At 36.8% G+C, this 19,262-nt stretch overlaps 1 protein-coding gene across 7 annotated transcripts in view; it reads right to left on the reverse strand.

The window, feature by feature from the left end:
- Positions 1-19,262, reverse strand: part of TRPS1 (transcriptional repressor GATA binding 1) — a 257,924-nt gene that overhangs the window by 195,055 nt on the left and 43,607 nt on the right. For 4 of the 7 annotated variants that reach the window (XM_072774282.1, XM_072774284.1, XM_072774283.1 and 1 more), the window contains exons 2-3: positions 16,287-16,444; positions 12,146-13,074 (exon numbers count right to left, since the gene is read on the reverse strand). In XM_072774282.1, coding sequence (XP_072630383.1) covers positions 12,146-13,074; positions 16,287-16,323 — 966 coding nt within the window. In that variant the 5' untranslated portion in view covers positions 16,324-16,444. Of the gene's footprint in view, positions 1-12,145; positions 13,075-16,286; positions 16,445-19,262 lie in introns of those variants that run through there. The other 3 variants (XM_072774288.1, XM_072774289.1, XM_072774287.1) reach the window with 2 other exon arrangements.

A 19,262-nucleotide genomic window follows, 5' to 3' on the forward strand; every position in this document is an offset into this window, starting at 1 on the left:
TCTAACCAGAAGGGGAAGAATGGGGCACCCTCCCAGCCAGCAGCCTGACCCTCAGCTGTGTGAGAGATGTCAAAGCCAGACTGTATAAGGATAGTGCCTATTCGCCCTTCTAACCTAGCACTTCAGTGACTAGAACAACTAAAATTGGCCCTGAGATGTAACAATATTGTAAAATTCCTCCATCCATTTCCCAATTCACTAGAGGTGTTTTCGAAACCAAAACAGGTCATTCAAATGGGATTCCATCAACTCTGGTACTTTGTTTTGGAACTTCAACTTGAATCAAAAGGAGCAAATTCAGAAGTATGCCATCCCTCTCCAATGTGAGCAAAAAACCAGTATGCAAAAATGTTCTTGCTTTAGCTACTACATTGCTTCAGAGCTGTTGATATTCCTAATATAAAATGTTTTTTAACTTCTGCTTGTAGAACAGGGATTCCTGAGAAACCACAACACATCGTCACTGTTTCCTTGATTTTGCAATCTCCAAGCCACACAGTCCATGTCTACACTAAAGGGGCTGAATGAGGACCACTTATAGGCCTAAGGAATCCCTAAACATGATTTTGAAGCGAATCAAAATAATTAAGCATCATAGCATCCCTTTCAGTATCTGACAAAAACTTTAAAGTCAAAAAATCCTACTGACTACTATCAGGTGAAGAGACCAAGAAAGAAAAGTAAACAAATAAAAACAAAACAAAAACTGCCAGGATAGAGTATTGGTTTAGGATTAACTAAGTTACTATGAAAACTGCATTAAATCTTTTAAGATGGTGGTATTTGTGTGTCTACAAGTTGTATTTTTTACCCAGGAAAAAACAGCCAGCTCCATTATTTAAGATTATTACTTAAGATGCTCTTTGAAAGGGATGCCTGGGTGGCTGGGCGGTTGACTGTCTGCCTTTGGCTCAGGTCATGACTAGGGACCTGGGATCAAGTCCAGCATCAGGCTCCCCACAGGGAGTCTGCTTCTCCCTCTGCCTGTGTCTCTGTCTCTCTGTCTCTCTGTCTCTCATGAATAAATAAATAAAATCTTAAAGAAAAAAAAAAAGATGCTCTTTCAAAAACCACCCAAGAAAGCAAACAAGAACACAAGGATCTCATTTAATGACAAGAACAATAATATTGACACTTCTGTAGGTTATCTACTTGCCTCCTTGGTAAACAGCAGAACTCTTAATTAGTTTTTCTATCACTTAAAGCTAGTATAACCAGCTTAAAGCTAGTTTTATTACCTAAAGCTGGTATAGCCATTATAAAAATATATAAAAAATTATTGAAAGCCAACTTTGGGAAACATTGTTACTTAGGGTTTTATTCCTTTCCTCTTTCAAAACATTTAAAGGTTACCCTTGTGGCCAATTTACTGTCCTTGTAAGAGATGTACACTTCAGTCATGTTGAAATAAACATGCATATCATTTAAATGCAATTCTAAAATAAAACATTATTATTTTAGAAGACCATACCTAAGACTAGTGACTATATTCATTGTATTTTCATTACCCATAAATGTTAACTTTAAACAATTCTTTCCTAGGTTAAATAAAAATACACAGCAAACCATTATACCAAATAAGTGTTTGCAGCAACAGTTTCTTGAATCTTAGAGTCAGGAAATAGCACTTACATGTTCAGAAAGAGAATTATTTCAAACTTTTGAAATGGTTGAACCCATCAATGAATAGAAAAAAACCTTACCATTCCCTAGCTATAACTATACTAAAAAAGAGATTATAAACAGAATAAAGAATCTAAGTTTCAATCTTTTTTCTTTTGCGAACCAGAATTACAATTATAACCTGCTAATCCAACAGTTCCCTTGACATGGATATCCATATTTTAAAAATTCTTATTAAACTGTAAATTCTATTTGGATCCAAAATTACACCTATTCATTCATCTAATCAGTAGCTATTGAGTATTTATGCCAATCTCTGGAATAGATACTGGAATACAGCAGTGCATAAGCTACACCACATCCCTGCCTTTAAATTACTTACATTTGAAGATCAAGATTTGTAGATAATATCCTTTATTCATTTGTATTAATCTTTACTTGGATTTGTTTGCTCCCAAGGGAAATTCCAGAAGTTAAAGTCTGTGCAAAGACACATTGTTTAACCCACTGGCACCTCAATTTCCTCATCTTTATGGATATAAATAACCATGCCATCTTACAGGATTATTGTGAGGATCAAGGGAGAGAATGTAGCTGAAACTGATTTGTAAACTCAAGATCAGTGCTGTCCAACAGAACTCTCTGATATGATGGAAATGTTCCATGGTCCACCCCATTCAACATGGTAGCCCCATTCAACATGGTAGCCCACATGGGGCTCCTTGATATAGGGCTAGTGCAACTGAGGAACTGATTTAAGTTAATTTTTATTGATTTTTTCATTAATTTAATTTGAATTACCTGAAATTTAAATAGCCCCATGGAGCTAGTGAATGCCATGTTAGCCAGCATATTCTAATAACCATATGATTCATAAGAATGGGATTATTATTTAATAAAATGAACTATCTAATTTAATTTCTCCTGCTAATGGGATGAAAAGGCTAAATAGGGGGAACATGGTGAAGTCATTCATTGACAAACCCATAAATTTGTCACTCTTGGGTTCTTAGCTGTAAATGTACAGGTTCGATTCTGCTGTTACTAAGCTAATGCTTCTGTTTAACTTCCTTCTTGGAATGAAGAATGATATTTTATTTATCTGTGGAAGTAAGCAGGGGCTCAATACACGTGGGTTGAATGAAGTCACTATGGGAGATGTGAGCACAGATGAAAATTTCCCACCAAGGTCCCTGACCTACCTGGGTAAAAACGAAACTGTAATTCATACCTCTCTTATTAATTCAACCAGACATATTTGGGCTTCTTCAAAAAAAAAAAAAAGACTGAACAAAACACATCTTTCACTCAAAAATATGACTATGGAGCCATTTGTTTGTGAATTATAGTTATACAGAAACACCCAACTTGCCTATTAACAGCATGAAAAAGAGCAGATTTTAAGCTTTTTTTTTTTTTTTTTTTTTTTTTTTTTTTTTTTTTTTTTTTTTTTTTTACCTTTTGAAGACTATGATGGCTTTTTATTCCATTTGAAACTTAGTTTTAAAAACTATTCCTTCCTGGGATGTCTGGGTGGCTCAACGGTTAAGTGTCTGCCTTTGGCTTAGGTCATGATCCTGGGGTCCTGGGATTGAGTCCCGCACTGGGCTTCCCATAGGAAGCCTGCTTCTCCTTCTGCCTGTGTCTCTGCCTCTCTCTGTGTGTCTCTCATGAATAAATAAATAAAGTCTTAAAAAAGTATATTCCTTCCATGTGGTATGTTTCATGGCCTTTGTTTTCTAATTTATTTACGTACATCTCTTCACAAAAATGTTTCACTGCAGAAGTTAAAAATATCAAAAGGCTGGCTTTTTGCAAGGTCTTTAACCTTAATTCATTAATTTCCTTCTAATAATACGGAACAAAAACTGGTAAGAGTAATATCTAAAAGAATAGGTCAAAGGAAAAGATTTTTTGAAGCCTCAGAACTCTTGAAATGACACTTCAGGACATGTACTTATTGTCAGGGGAACAAAAAGGGTTGTTTGAACTAAACACAAACTCTTCCTCAGATGTGGTTCATTTTCAAGTACTATAATTGATAGCAACAGAGACAATTAGGAGGGTACTAATTTAAGGGGACTTGAGGTTATGGGCTGATAGTCAAAAAAGTAAAACCTTCACTTAATAAAAAGCTAAGTTGCTAAAAATCACTGCTCAAATAACTGAAGTTACAAATAGCTTGAAGAAATCTGTCAGGGCCGATCTTGGCTGAAAATAACTATAGTCAGAATGAATGTGCTAATCCACATAGGGCACGTTTCTGCATTGTAAAGTACTTCAAAACACAGTGCAGAATACAGAGCGTGCCGTGGTGATGGACCTTTGGTGGAGATTAACTGTTTAAACATTTCAATAACAAATCTAATTAGATGGTGATCTCCTTAGTCCCATGCTATCACAGCCTACTCCTGGCATTCCTGGTGTCACTGCAGTAACTCCCATTAACACCCTTTTCCAAATAGGTAACAAATTCCAAATATTTTTTGAATTATAAGAGCTAATTTGGGGGGGGGGGGAACCAAAGCCTAAATTGGCATAAGGGGCAATTTTAACGGTAAAATAGTACATATTTTAAATTATGCATAATTTTTATTATCAGCTTTTGGATTACAGCCATCAACAGTCAACCCCAACTGACGTTCTCAATTTACTCAGTAGAATACTGAACTAAGTCTCTACAGTTATTTGGTATTTGGGTTGACAGAAGACCAGTAAATCTTAGTAAGTCTCAAGAATTTGGAAAAAAAAAAAAAGTGTTTTGCAGGGGGGCACCTGGGTGGCCCAGCGTTTGAGCATCTGCCTTTGGCTCAAGTCATGATCCCCGGGATCGAGTCCTACATTGGGTTCTCTGCGTGGAGTCTGCTTCTCCCTCTGCCTGTGTCTCTGCCTCTCCCTCTCTGTGTGTCTCTTATGAATAAATAAATAAAATCTTTAAAAAAAATGTTTTGTGGGGGAAAATGCAAAACAAAACAGCAAATGCAATTAACCCAAGTGGATTACAAAGCTGAATTATCCACAGAACTCCTCTCCTGCATCTCACCCACTCTGCCACTGGCTCATAATGGAGATAGGTAAGAATTGAATGTTTGTTCTAGAGACTGTCTTAAATGGGAAAACAAGAGCATGGAATCACTGTGGAACATCCTTTCTCTAGGGAAGAGTGCTTTGCTGCATGCCTACTATGGGCCAAACACAGATGATGCACATAGAAGTGATGGGAGTCCAATACCCTGACACGTCTGTGGTCTGATGCAGAAAGCTCACAAGTAAACAGATAACAACGGTAAAGTGTATGTTTCTGCTGAAAGAGGTACCAAGTGGCAGGACAACACAGGGGAAGAGAACCTAAGCAACACTGACAGGCCAGCCAAGGCCTTCAGAAGGAGGCAATAACCAAGCTGTGAACCCATGAGGTGGCATCTGAGCAGAGCCTCAAAGGCAATGATATGGACAGGCTTTTCAGGTGCAGGCCGCAGAGTGAGTAAAGCACAAATGACAGTGAAACAGCTGCTCTGGTAACATGTGAAGGGAGACAGAGGTGAGAGAGAATTTGGAAAAGTGATGTCATACTGGAGTGAGAGAGTGCTATTTAATTATACAAGTGTAACTTAAAGGATAGACATTTTGTAGAAAGTAGACCTATCCTTCCTACAAAATGTAGGATGGTGGCTCCAGAAGCAGAATTTTAAAAAGTTAAATAAAGGAAGGAAGGGAAGGAGGACAAGAGGGAGGAGGAGAGGGGGAAGAGGAGGAAGGTGGGAGAAAAGAAAGGAAAAGGGGGGGTGGAAGAAGGCAGCGGGGGTGGAGGCAATAGCAGAAGAGAAAGGAAAAGGAGAGAACAGAAGGGATCAGAAAGAGAAAAGTAGTAACTAAAGAAACCACGAAGAATTTGCTAAGTAAACATGAAGGGTGGGGGTGGTAAAAGCATAAAGCAGGGAAGGCTGGAGCAAACCACTCAACTTGGGAGGGGGGGAGATATGCACATCCGAAAGAAATGCAGGGTAACAGGGCACTTCCAGCCCCACCGACTTGGAGATGGCAGCACAGAACAAAGGAGAGTGGGGGGACATGAAGGAAAGAGCTAACAACTTTAGCTTCATGCATGTTGACTTTGAGGTGCCAGTGGAACATAAGGTGGAGCCACTTATCGGCTGGAAAAACAGGTCTTTGAACAAACCACTGTTTATTACAGGATCCCCAAATATGTTACTGGACTCATGAAAGAATTCAGGTGCTCTTTAGTCTGACATCAGTGGGTCATCTAAGTCCCTCTGCAGCCCATCCCTCATTTCCAGAATCCAGGAAGACCACACAGCTCCGAGCTTCCTCAGGGTATGCAGGACATGTAAATGGGACACTCGAAAGGCATTCTGGTGTCTTCTCTGCCTCATGTCCACTCCTGTACTGACTCACAGGCAAAGAATAAAATTTTAATTACAAAGCCATGGAGAACATAAATGCGAGCCGGATGCATCTACTTAATACTTAACCTTCACAGGAAAGCCAACCCTTGGATTGTGCCTAATCAACAGAAGAGGAGAAGAGAACTCTCTGGCCATACATTAAATCATAAATTCCTTCAACAAAGGCCTCCAATTGAGGGGAATATGCACAAAATCAAATACATGGATAAACGGTGGCTTCATTTGGAGGATGCAATAAAGCACTGCATCCTTAATTGATTAAATCAAAATCCGGCCCTTCCCCATTCTATCAGGACTAGTTACTGTAGCAAAAGTATCAGCGAAAATGAATCACAGTAATAATAAAAAGACAAATCAGCAAAATTAATTTTCTTTTCAATGATTTCAATTAATGAGTGCAAATAAGGCAGCATTAACAGCACAGACTGAATGAGAGACAATCTCAGAGAAATCACTGAGGTTCTCAAATTCAATGTGATTCACAGAGTATGCCTCAAAGAGCCCTCGTGCACAGAACTGTACCTCCTCCCTTACATGCACTTGGCCCATCTTCCATTGCCTTTGTAGTTGAAGTAAACTCAGGCTTGTATTTGGGAAGGTCATATATCATAGTGGTTGTGAAGACTGGTTAGGATACGCAGTACATGCAGGTTAGGATACACAGTACATGCAAACAAGATACTCTAAAGGCATTCTGGTGTCTCCTCTGCCTCACACCCATTTTACTCGCAGGTAAACATCCCACTTACCCCCCATCCTTTACACAACTCTGTGACCTTGAACAGGTTACCTTATTTCCTCTATGCTTGCTTCCTCATTAAAAAAAAAAAATAGACGTAATAGTGATGTCTATTTTAAGAGTTTTTATGAAGATAATTAATACATGTAAAGAGTTTAGATCTACACATGCACGTAGGAAATCCTTAATAAAGGTTAGCTATTGCCAGAAGTGAATCCAAAACAGGAAGAAAACCCCAAAAGATACAAACAATTTTGATTATACAAGATGAAAAAAGTATGGATCAAATTACAAGTAATACAGAAAAAGAAATTTCACATTTGGCTTCCAATTTAAATAAAGCAAGGTCTCTTCTGATATTCCAAAAATGCCCAACACTTACTTCAAACTTTAAAACTATACAATGAAGAAATCAAGAGGTCTGTGGTCTAATGATTCTCAGAAACAGACTCCATGAAGGAAATCAGAAAATGAAAGGGAACTACTCCCTCCAAACTCTCCAGGGGTTAGGCACTACTTATAAATCCATGTTTCCAACAGCTGCATGTATGCTGTAATTACAATGACCCAAGAAACAAAACGCACTGACTAATCTGCCGACTTGATATGGTTAGCAGAGCAGGCCATTTGAGGATGATTTTTTTAACTTTTTACAACATTTTTATTAAGAGTTAAGTAATGCTAAATTTGATTAGATGCACTAATGACCATGATTTCTTCTTCTAAACACCCTGCCTAGAGAGAGATACTGATATTCAAGAAAGTAATATGTGTTCTTTAATGACAGCAAAAAAGCCAAAAATCAGAGAGACACTGACAGTTATCACACTGACCCTCATACAACACCACCAAATGGAGATTTAACCAACATGAAGGCAGTGAAGATGGTCCAACTACTCTACTCCACCGGGTGGCTTACAGTGTCAGCTCAGTCATCTCCATGATGAAAATGACCTGGGAAATGCCAGCACTTTACTTTGCTTGATGGCCTTAGGGTGAGCATATGTTTTATTTTGCACACTTTATTACCTGTTAAAGAGACACAGACCTGAGAACAAGTATGGCTTCATATGACAAACATTCTGTTCTCTACAGACAGTCTGAAGTGATTAAAGTCTCATTCACCAGTTGTTCTAAAGTGCGATTGTTCTCAACTCAGAAAAACAAAGAAACAGAACCTGCTAAGATCTACAACTTCCCTCCTACTCCAGATCAAAGGAAACTCCAAGGCAAAAAATAAATATTTGGAAGTAAAATTCAGGAAAAGTCAAAATAAACCAAAACGAGATTAATGTTATCTGTTTTTTTTTTTTTGTTTTTTGTTTTTTGTTTTTTTTTCCAGACCAAGCTGTTAACCCCCTGTTCAAATGAATGTACTGGCATATGTTAAGTATCTATAAATCTCATAGAGTTAAATATGTTGAAAATACAAATACAAAGGATGACTTCCTATCTCTAAAATCTGTTCTTCCTGCTTCTAACATGACATATTGTGCAACTCTGATAAAAATATTTATAGAACAGAAATGTAGTGCTCCTAGCTCAAACACAAGACAATAACTGGTAAGTTAATAGTAAGATTTTTCTACTAATCTTAGAATTTCATTAAAGGCCAAAATAAATTTAGTAGCTGGAATCCCATAGCTATTGGGAGTCCTGAATAATGCCAAATAATAGAAAAGGTATATTAAAATGGAACAGCAACATGGACATCATGAGCATTTATAAACTTGTGATAGGTTAAACACTTTCCCGTGGGAAGCACATTTTGACAGGACTCTGACTTTTATAACCTGATCTAAGGGCTAAGAGCTCCCCCATAAAGATGACGCAAATGCCCTAATGCACAGCACATTAAGCCCTAATGAAACAGCGAAGTCGGTGTTTAACAACTAGGCCTCCATTCAGCAATGGTTTAAATATAAGCATAATAAAGCAGATTAAAAAGAAAGAAGCTGTAATTACTTTTTGAAGAACTCAATCTCTTGTCCTATTATTGGTCTATAGGTGAGCCTCAAAGTCTGAATACTGGCAATAAAAATTACATGAAGGGCTTACCAATCATGTCACATCCATTATTTTGAAAAATGTAAATGCAACAATTGATAAAACACACAGGTAACATGTAAAAATTGAGAAACTAACACCGGGTTGAGTCAAATAGGTCTGAGCTAGCCATTTTATCTTTTCTTGTTTTTCTTGCTAAATAACTGGCATCCCTTCTGATTTCAGGGCTGGGCATACTTCCTCAAGGTATGGGGCCTGGGGGTGGGGAGAATTTGAATTCAACAGGCAGGGAACACTGGTCTGGTTTTATAATGCTCCCTTTAAAGTGATATCCATTATCCAACTAGGGCTCTATCTAACTCGGCAGTATAAAGAAACATTATTATTTGACACTATTTTTTTGGAAATATGTAATTCCTTGACTTTCTTATTTGTAATAAAATTTACATGGAAGTGAATATTGTCATTGCAAGTATGTCTAAACTTCCAATTATTCCCAAATACAAGTCAAATAACCTGGACTTGGAACTAGAAATCTTAACATTTGTTTAAATTATCTCTTTGTCCCAACTGTATATCTCATGTTTGCAACCAAGTCAGTTCATATTATTTAAAACCATCCATGTCGAACCAAAATATAGATCAAAGCCATGGAGTTCTTAAGTCCTCTCCTTCTGGCTTCTGTTCCTTTTTTCTTGGCCTAAAATGTCATAAATCTATCATTAACCACCAACTGTCCTGAATGGTTTAAAAAAAAAAAAAAAAGCCAGTTTAATTGAAAAAGATTAATGAATTGGTCATCTATTACTTCAATTAGTTTAAATTACATACTTATATAAACAATTCCTGAAATTGGATGATTATTGGTCTGTGATACTGATATTTACCAACATCTTTTTTATCAGAATACACACAGCTATTAACTTCCTACAAATTTCCAACAGAACCGCATTAAAGAAATTCTACAGTCAGCATTTTATCCTGCACAGCCTTTAGCCCCCACACAGTGCAAGAGCCAAGGAAAGAAAGCTCTCCAACGACAATGCAGCACACAAACACGTGTGGGAGAAAAAGGGGAATTTCAGATGTGCTTTTTATTCAGCTTATGCATATAGGGAAGCCGTTCACTATTTATTTCAGCATAAAAATATTAATAAGTCATTTATCTTCAGACATGTTTCTGCATCAACATCTGGCCTCTGTGCAAAATACTTAAGATCAGCGTTTGGCCTAAAAGTATATTTAGGGTTCTCTTCCTCATTTGAAGAAAGTTAACACTCGTTAGACTTGTTTCTAAGTCCAATTGTTTCTTTGAAACCATCATCTGCTTTTTCCACAGATTGCTTTTTTCTATTTTTAGCCTTATTATTTCTCTGAAAAAAAAAAATTGATCTTAACAAGATTATCTTCCTGCCTGCTATTTCCTACCACTTTCTGTCTTCTTTACTGGAGCACTTGGTAGATAGCATAGTCTAGGATCAGCTGTTTTATTTCTCCTTCTATTAGTTCAAACTCAGAGAGCTCACACATCTGTTTTATTTCTAAAATCACTGCCCAGGAGAAGTGTCCAGCTCATTCTACCCAAACATAAACTTTACTATAAATAACTAAGAACCTAACAAATAACTGTTTGGGGGGAAATGGAAGTGTGTTTAAAACTCTGAATTCTTCCAAACCCTAGGCCTTAGTAATCTCGATTTTAGAGCCTTCCTGACAGCGCAGATCAGCTTCCCTCAGAAGTTGTCCCCAGAGTGAACAAACTGAAACGCCTGCCGGAAATCCAGGTATTAACATCATATTACTTGCTAATTATAAAACACCATTTCACATACTGACATTACTCACTTCTAACCCTTTTATCTAAAACACGTATTTGCTTTCCAATCATGATTTGACAGCAGAGTGTATCTGACATAAGACAGTGAAATGATCTTTAATAAGACAGCAGTTCAAAGCATGCAGCTTTCATGCATAATAACTATGTTGGTTTAATTTGCTGCTCCACAGAAATAATTCTATTTGTGGAAATTCACAAAGTAAGATGGAATTTTTAAGAGCGCTCTACAAAGATGAAACTGGCTTTTTAAGAGTTCTTTCTATCTCCCTTAATGTGATAAGATTGCTGTTCTGACATTTTTAAAGGCTTGGAAATTTCTCCTCTGATTCTTTTTACAAGTACTGCAAAATATGTTCACTACCTGTTATTTATAATTCCTTTGCCTGCCTTTCTTAATTGGCACCAGGTCAATAGAGAGGTCTAGAGCAAACGTGCTAGAGCTATTGAGTTGATAAAAATGACAGATATTTTAAGGGATTTAGGAGGTCAAATAAGTATGATGTAATTTCATTAGTTCTCTGGTACTTCTTCTAATCATTCCTAAAGAAGGTTAATATTACACCTAATATGTTTTGAAATCCCCTGGCCGAATAATACAATAAAAACCTACAGACTGTAACAGAAACTAACACACTTTCCCAAGCTGACCATGAGTTTTGACTATGCTAAAATTGCTAAAATGAAACGAATACATTACTTTAGAGTCAGTTCTGCATTTCATTCTATTTGAAATGGTAGGGGTTTTTTTTTTTCATTTCACATATGCCATAAACTAAAGACAGAAGAGTAGATCAAAAAGGTATGCCACTTTTAATAAAAGCAGAAATCTAAATTACTGCTAAATGCTTTCATAAATTACTATTTTCCTTAAATGCAGAAAAGAATGCTTTATTGGCCCGCCCAAGGTCATCCTGGTGTCCCGAGTACTTACAATCACATTGACTTCTTTATAATCAACGTAAACTTTTATTTCCAAGTTTTCATCTGCAATTATATTGCTTTTTCTGGAGTATATCTCTGCAACTGTCAATATGACCCAAATCTAGTCCAATTTGATGTCAGGCTGAGTATAAAATCAAATCCTAATGCCAGACATTAGGAAAGATCCCCACTGAAGGAAAGACGATAGCAAAGATTTCTAAGCTAAAACTAGAACAAAGCATAAACTCCTATCATGTGGAACCATAGAGATCAGTGCCATTTTTGGAAGACTGGGAAAACATCAAATTACCATGAAATATTTCCAGAAATATGAAGCCTAGCTAATCCCATGAAAAGACTTCTCCCAACCAAATAGAAGGATTGAGATAATTTTCCATGATAAGAGATGAAAGACACCTCTGAATACCCATTTGGATAAAACAGCTATGGAGTGCGTCCACATCTCTCCCGCTGAATCTAGCAGGCCACCCCTTTGGTAGTGGAAGCTTGATTTTAACATGCGTGTAAGAATTCACATTTCATTACTGATAGCTTTTCCTGTACAAAGAGGTAACAGTACAAAGCACAAACCTGTACATCATAGGTCCCATTTAGTAAAACAGGCCTTGAAGAATTGATGTCCTGCAGCACACCAGAAAGCACGGAACGGTTGACCTTCTGGAAGTCTTTGGAATGGCTGAACTGCACCATGTTATGAAGGGCCAAGATTTTGCTGTCCAGCTCAGCATCCTGCCTGGTGCGGTTATGCAGTCCTAAATGATACTTTCGGAAGTGCTTAATCAGATCTGTGGGGTCATTGCCATAGTAACCATATCCACAGATATTGCATTTAAAGTCCTGAAGCTCTGGAGACAGAGGTGCCGGGTCTGGGTTGTCATTTACCAGTAAGTCAGTTTTGGATTTATTCAGTCTTACACCCCCATCTGAAGGCACTTGTGGGTTTTTTGAGGCCACTGAAACTGGGCTTGAGCCTTGACAATTGGCTGGACCACTCTGCGCTTGCCCTGTTTCCTCGGTAGCCTTTGGTGACATCTTATGATCTTCCTTTGTCTCCAATGAGTCCCCTGATGGGGTGCAGGCCATATCTTGAGGGTCATCTGCCTCTGCTCTTTGAGGAGACTTCAAGGGCTCACAGACTCCCCCAGCAGCTGGAGATGAGAAAGCCAACATATTTCTATCTGTCACCTCATCATGCGGATGCGAGGGAAGGTTTCCTCCTTTACTGGGGCTTTCATAATTGAAGCCAGCCTTCTCGCTCAGGACTGAGCTTTTTAAGCCCTTCTTGCTGCTAGAGGATGGATCTTGGCCATGCAAGCTATGTTCCTCCTTATTATTCAGTTCTGCAGCATCACTCTGATCCGTATTTTCTGACATCTGATCTGCAGAAAATTCTTTGTTCTTTCCAGATACTTTGCTTTCTGTACCTATAGGCTCCAGGGTCTGGCCCTCGCCTTCGCTAGCAACGTTTCTCAGAGGGGGGTTCTTTTTCCGGACCATATCTGTAAAAATGCAAGGAAAGGACATACGAGGTTATCTGAAAGCTGCAGATATGTGATCTAATCTAGAGCATTTTACTTAGTCTATCTGAGGCTTTTTAAGGTGCATATAAATAAAACTTCCTCTAGGAAAAAAAAAGTTTTAAAAATAGCAAAAAACTGAGCCTTAAGCAAATATTTACACTTAGAATTATTTTTGTCATAGAGAGGCTCATTTACTCTTTTTAAATGGTTTTATGAATACCAAAATATTAATTCTTATTAGCTTTACCTTTCCCATTATTCTTGTTTGCCAATTATATTTTTTGCTTATTTTCTTCAGTTTTAGTTGAAGATATATAGATATATGCTTATTTATAAACCTTATATAATATGTGTAATATGCACACATAATGCATTTATAAGATACATATACATGTTTATGTTTACAGAATATGTATTACATGTTTATTTATATGTTATGGATACATGTATATAAACAACATAAATTGGAACTCAATATTGTTACACACCGTGCAACCAAGATATAAATATAGTTTCAACCAAAATATCCTCATAGTCAAAAGACAGAAACAGCATGTTATAAACAACATGAAAACTGCCCTATTACTTTCAGGAATGGAGGATAACAAATGTTTCATCTCTGTCCTACCGATAAATTTCTTTAAGACCCATTTAGAGAGTTAACCTGAAAGTCAGGAAGAAGACCTAGTATACATCAGAGTGACCAGGCTGGGTTTTACTGGGACCCTACCCTAGCATGATGGGGAACCTAACAAAGTCCTGGGTTTTTATGCACAGCCAGGTGGAGACAGTACTAATTCCACCAGTGGGAGCACCTGGGGAGGTGACTGAAGTAAAATATTAAGTTGAACCATATGACATTGTCATTTTGTAGCTTAGAATGGCAAAATATTAGCTTCCCATGGTTCACCTTCACATACTAGCTCAACTATGCCCTACAAGTTGGTAGCATCAATGCTTATGGTCAAAACAAGAGCACTGTGGCAAATTCCTCTACTGGAGTCTAATGAATCAGAACTTTAGTACAAGGAGGTAAGAAACAATTTGTGCTGTGTCAATCTTAAAAAAGGCAGTAACAAAGGCTAGATGGAGAAGTAAGGTTCATGGCTCCTGTTCCTTAATCCCCCAGCTGAAAACTACAAGTGCTGTGTGCATTGTCACCCCAAACATTACTTAGTAAAATCCACCTAACTAACAAGACAGGGCTTTTTACTTGCCAACTCTGCCACGAGGGCAGATTTAACAGTTACACCACCATGATCCAAAGTGTACTGAGAGAATCCAAACGAATAACATTTTTTAGTTGTTTTTATCTATAATTTCTCACAAGTGCTAAAGAGCCACACTGGCTTTGGAGATATAGTTGTACCTTCATTTCTGAGGAGCTGGTCAGGCAACAATTTTTATCATATACATCCCTGAACCAAGAGAATGCCCTAGTTGAGTATTAAAGAGTTGTTTCCAAGGTAAAAATTCACTTTACTAAATAATGTCAAAAAACAGAACTGTGCTTAAGAAAGTATGCTCTTCTTTTTTATACAACAGTAACATGAGTCATCAAATATACCTAGAACATGTCTATGCTCCTCTTGGAACCACACAAAAACAACAAAAGCACTTCTAGAATGAAAGACTGCACTTTCAAGTACAAGGGATGGTCACAAGGTAAGGTATACCTGCATGATCAAGGCAGGGAGTGGGGAGGGAACGTGATCTGCACCTTGGTGTCATTACCATTAGATCCCCAAATAAACTAAGCTAGGTAACCATTGTTAAAAAAGAAAAAAAAATGGAACACTGATTAGCTTCTTTATTTTTTAATGTTTGCATTTTAATGTCTCATGTGTTGATGTTGACATTTTAGGAGACATCTAGCCCTTTCTCAGAAGTGACCGAACATGGCAACTTTTACCTACACACAGAAGAGTGGGGGGGGGAATGTTACTGGTAGTCAGTGAAAGAAAAATTAAAAACAGAAGAAAAAATAATAAAAGGGAAGTTTAAGAAATCAGTTACCATTTAAAATACAAGAGCTCAGGTAAAAAAATAAGCGATTCTGAACTTGGCCTACATTCTCATTAATAGAATATCAGCCATTACTACACATAAAAATGTGATGATTTTGCTACAGCACCTATTGCCTTTCCCTCCAGAATTTCCTATGTGTTTGTTTTTTCCATTGCACAGAAAATCTTTAGTAACCATTGCAATTTAATCTTTTCTTGGACAAATACTGAATGGAATGACCATATCATGTGTATTTTAACATTTTCTCCTCAATGTAAACAAACCCTAACAATAGTACACCAAAATGAAACAATTAAGGTTACACAGAAAAAGACAAAAATCTATATGAAAGGCAGGATTCATAAAGAGATGAAAATGAAATCATCCAAGTCATTGAGATGATCCTTCCATTAAAGTGAAAAGGGTTTATGCCCATCTATTAATGTCAAGGTGATTAGAAAAATGGCAACATTTTACATAGCAAGGAACCAAAATAAAATACTTAGAAGTGAGTAGATATAAGTATGTGAAATATTGAAAAACTTAACTTATTTTTCAGAACGGAAATAATTAGACCTTGCTGAATTATTGTTAACATGCAGAAAAGTAATAGGTCAGAGTTTAAGAAGTACTGAACCAGCAACTAAAGCAACTAAGAGAAAATCTGATTTAATTGAATTATCATCCTTTCAAATCTGAGTTCCTTCTTCCACCAAGAAAGACCTTTAGAACCCATATGACTCACTGACTTCTTATACTGAAGAGCCCTTAAAAATATACATCGCAAAGAATGTCAAACTGCTGAAACTTCAAAGAAGTATCAGAAAGGTCATTTGTGTTTTCTTTTTTGTTGTGGGTGGAAGGGGCATGTTCTTTTTAGTTTCTTAAAAAAAAAATCACGGTTAATTTAGTTGACTATACTTTGAAGTAGTTATAGAAAAATAATTTTTTACTGGAATTATATCACCATAATTTTTCAGAATGACATATTATGTAAATATAAGCACATTTGCAATACTTCTAAGTGGAAGAAACTCCCCTAACAAGTCATAAGTTAGATATCATAAGACTATAGCCACCCTCAAGTTATTATCTTTAAGACAAATAACAGATTGCACGAAGTTTTACTGTGTGCCAAGAACTTTTCCAGTTAACATTTTCACTTGAAAAAATAGATCACATACTTGTAAAATCATACCCAGCATTGACTTCATAAGGCATGTGGCTTTAGAGTGCTTTTTACAATTATTAATTCTATTAGTCAACTAGCAGGAGGCTAATGCAATTGTCTTAGAAGACGCTCGGAAGACACAGAAGACATTTTGAGAGCTGATCTGTACATCTGCAAAACAAAACAAAAAAATTTTCCTTCCTAAATGATGTAAATATGCTTTAACGTATCACACCTAAAATACATTAATATGCTAGCGCCACAGGCTGCTTGAAAGATACCTAATAAATGCATGAGCAAACCTTGAGCAAGATCTTCCCTCCCCTGGGTTTTAATAAAGCAGCAGGAAAAGGAGGTACATGATATAAAAGATTACAGAAGTCATTTTCACAACAGACTGTAAGGTGTGATTTAACCTCTAAAACTCCCAAACCCTAAGGATCAGAATACTTACCTACATTGGGGTGGGTATAGATCTTAATTAGTAAACATGGAAGGGACATGCTTCTGAAAAAGATACAAGGTGTACCCACTGATATTCTAGAATCACAGCTGAAGACAAGAAGTGGTACCCATTGCAAATCTCTTGCAAACTCAGTAGCAGTGTATACCATGTGGATCAGAAAGGAACTACTGCAATGCCATCAAGAACTGAGATCTTACATAAGCCTTCCCAACAATTACAGAAACATCACGCACTATCTTTTTAGCTAGTTTTACTAATCTTCTATTTTCACTCTTGATAAGTAAGTTCATAAAATCATGATTGAACCAGCTTTAAACCATCATTATACCATCATCTTCATTATCTGAATGAAATTATCAAGGCAGGAGCACCTGGTTGGCTCAGTTGGTTAAGCATCCGCCTTCAGCTCAGGTCATGATCCTGGACCCTGGGAATGAGCCCTGCCTCTGGCTCCCTGCTCAGCGGGGAGTCTGCTTCTCTCTCTTCCTCTGCCCCTCCCCCTGCTTGTACAATCGCTCACATGCTCTCTCTCTCTCTCACTCTTGCTCTTTCTCTCTCAAATAAGTAAATAAAATCATTTTTTAAAAATTATCGAGGTATATATTGCATTAATGGTCATAAAATAATTAGGCAGGTAGATAATCACATCAAGGAGTGTTTTGGCAACTCTATTTTTTTTAAGATTTTATTTATTTATTCATGATAGACACACACAAATGGAGAGAGAGAGAGAGGAGAGGCAGAGACACAGGCAGAGGGAGAAGCAGGCTCCATGCAGGGAGCCTGATGTGGGACTCAATCCCAGGACTCCAGGATCACGCCCTGGGCCAAAGGCAGGCACTAAACTGCTGAGCCACCCAGGGACCCCAGCAAGTCTATTTTAAAACGTCTTCATTCAACTCTATAATAGCAATATCCCTCATACTGACTGTCCAAAAAAGTTCAAAATGCTAGTGTAAAGTAGGTCCATTATAAACAACCGTTTGGATAATGAGGCTAAAAGTGAAGTGGATAAGGAGGAATTGAAGAATCTAAATGAGAATCTAAATAAGACTCAAAATTGCTAACTTTAGTCCTCTATTTAATTGTAAGATTTTTTAAAAAATGACAAGGGGGAAAAGAGGGTGGGTGAGGTGGAGATGGTGAGCATTCATTCCCATGTTTACATCATTCCCCACCTATAAAAATAAATGAATGCTCCTCTAATAGTAGACATAACGTGAATACATATTATATGCCAAGATACTTAAGCAGGCTAGAACATGCTTAGCTTCCTAAAAATGCACTATTTGTATTTATTTCCATTACTGAGTGGTAAAATGTTCCATTTGCAAAAATCCAAATTTCTAAATTATTTCCTCCTACATTAAAACAAATCTAACAGCTTTTTTGTATTTATGAGTAAAAAAAGTTTATTATAAGAAACAGTAGGATACTATATTGTTTCTACATTATAATATCAGACAGTGGAAATAATCAGCATTAGAGCTCATGTTCTCAGCAAAAGGAATCTGAGTTTTCTATTAATACCATTAGCCATTAATGATTTAGTTTTATTTCATATGTATAAGTATATACACATACATGTACACAAATACATTTATGAAATACTTGCTCCAAATAGCCTTGCAATAGGTAATCATATGAACTATTCAACCAAAGAAATCAACTAGCTCAGTAATTTAAAAAAGAAAGTGGAGATCAAACATCCATCCAGTGCAGATTAAAACAAGAATTTATTTCCTTTAGATGAGAAACTCCTTGAAGACAAGACGTATAAATTCCTACGTTCTTTGTAACATTTTGACTCTAAACAAAAGAAGAATGGTACAGCAATCACATGTCCAGTTTCTGAACCTGATTCATATCAGTGGCTGATGTAATCAAAGGGGTAAGCACCTTCATTTCTCTGAGCCTCTATTCTCATTTGTGTGAGAGAATTACAATAAATGATTTCTACATTTCCTCACACCTCGAAGATTCTATAATGGTTCTGGTTATTGGCTTAGGCATTATAGTCTAACCTTAGAAAACTTTTATCCAATTTCCCTAAAAAACTGTAAAATATGAAACCATCAATAAATAAGGAAGGCATAAATACCACTGAGGTTTATTATTCACTAAGCTATTCATTTCCTCCAACATTTATTCATTAAGTATATACCCTGCATAAGTACGTGCCAAACACCTAGAAAGATAACTGTAATTTTACCATTAGTCATTCATTTCAGAGAGAAGAAAGGTATCTTTAAAAAGCAAAGAAAAAAAAAGCAAAGAAAAATATTATAAGGAACCTCTCTTTCTCAAAAAATTTAAAGCCTTTTAATATTTTTCCAAATACCATTTCAACTGAGTTCACTTCCAATTAATTCTTTCGATACATAGATGATAGATAGAACCTCAACAAGACTAAAAAGTTAGGGGAACGAGGCTGTATAATTTAACCTCGGTCTCAAATCCTGCTGAGTATGATTTTTATTATAAGTAGCAGTTCTTGTCATCATAATATATAATACCAGATGA

Source organism: Canis lupus, chromosome 14, assembly GCF_048164855.1.
Source record: "Canis lupus baileyi chromosome 14, mCanLup2.hap1, whole genome shotgun sequence".
NCBI classification, from domain to species: Eukaryota; Metazoa; Chordata; class Mammalia; order Carnivora; family Canidae; genus Canis; species Canis lupus.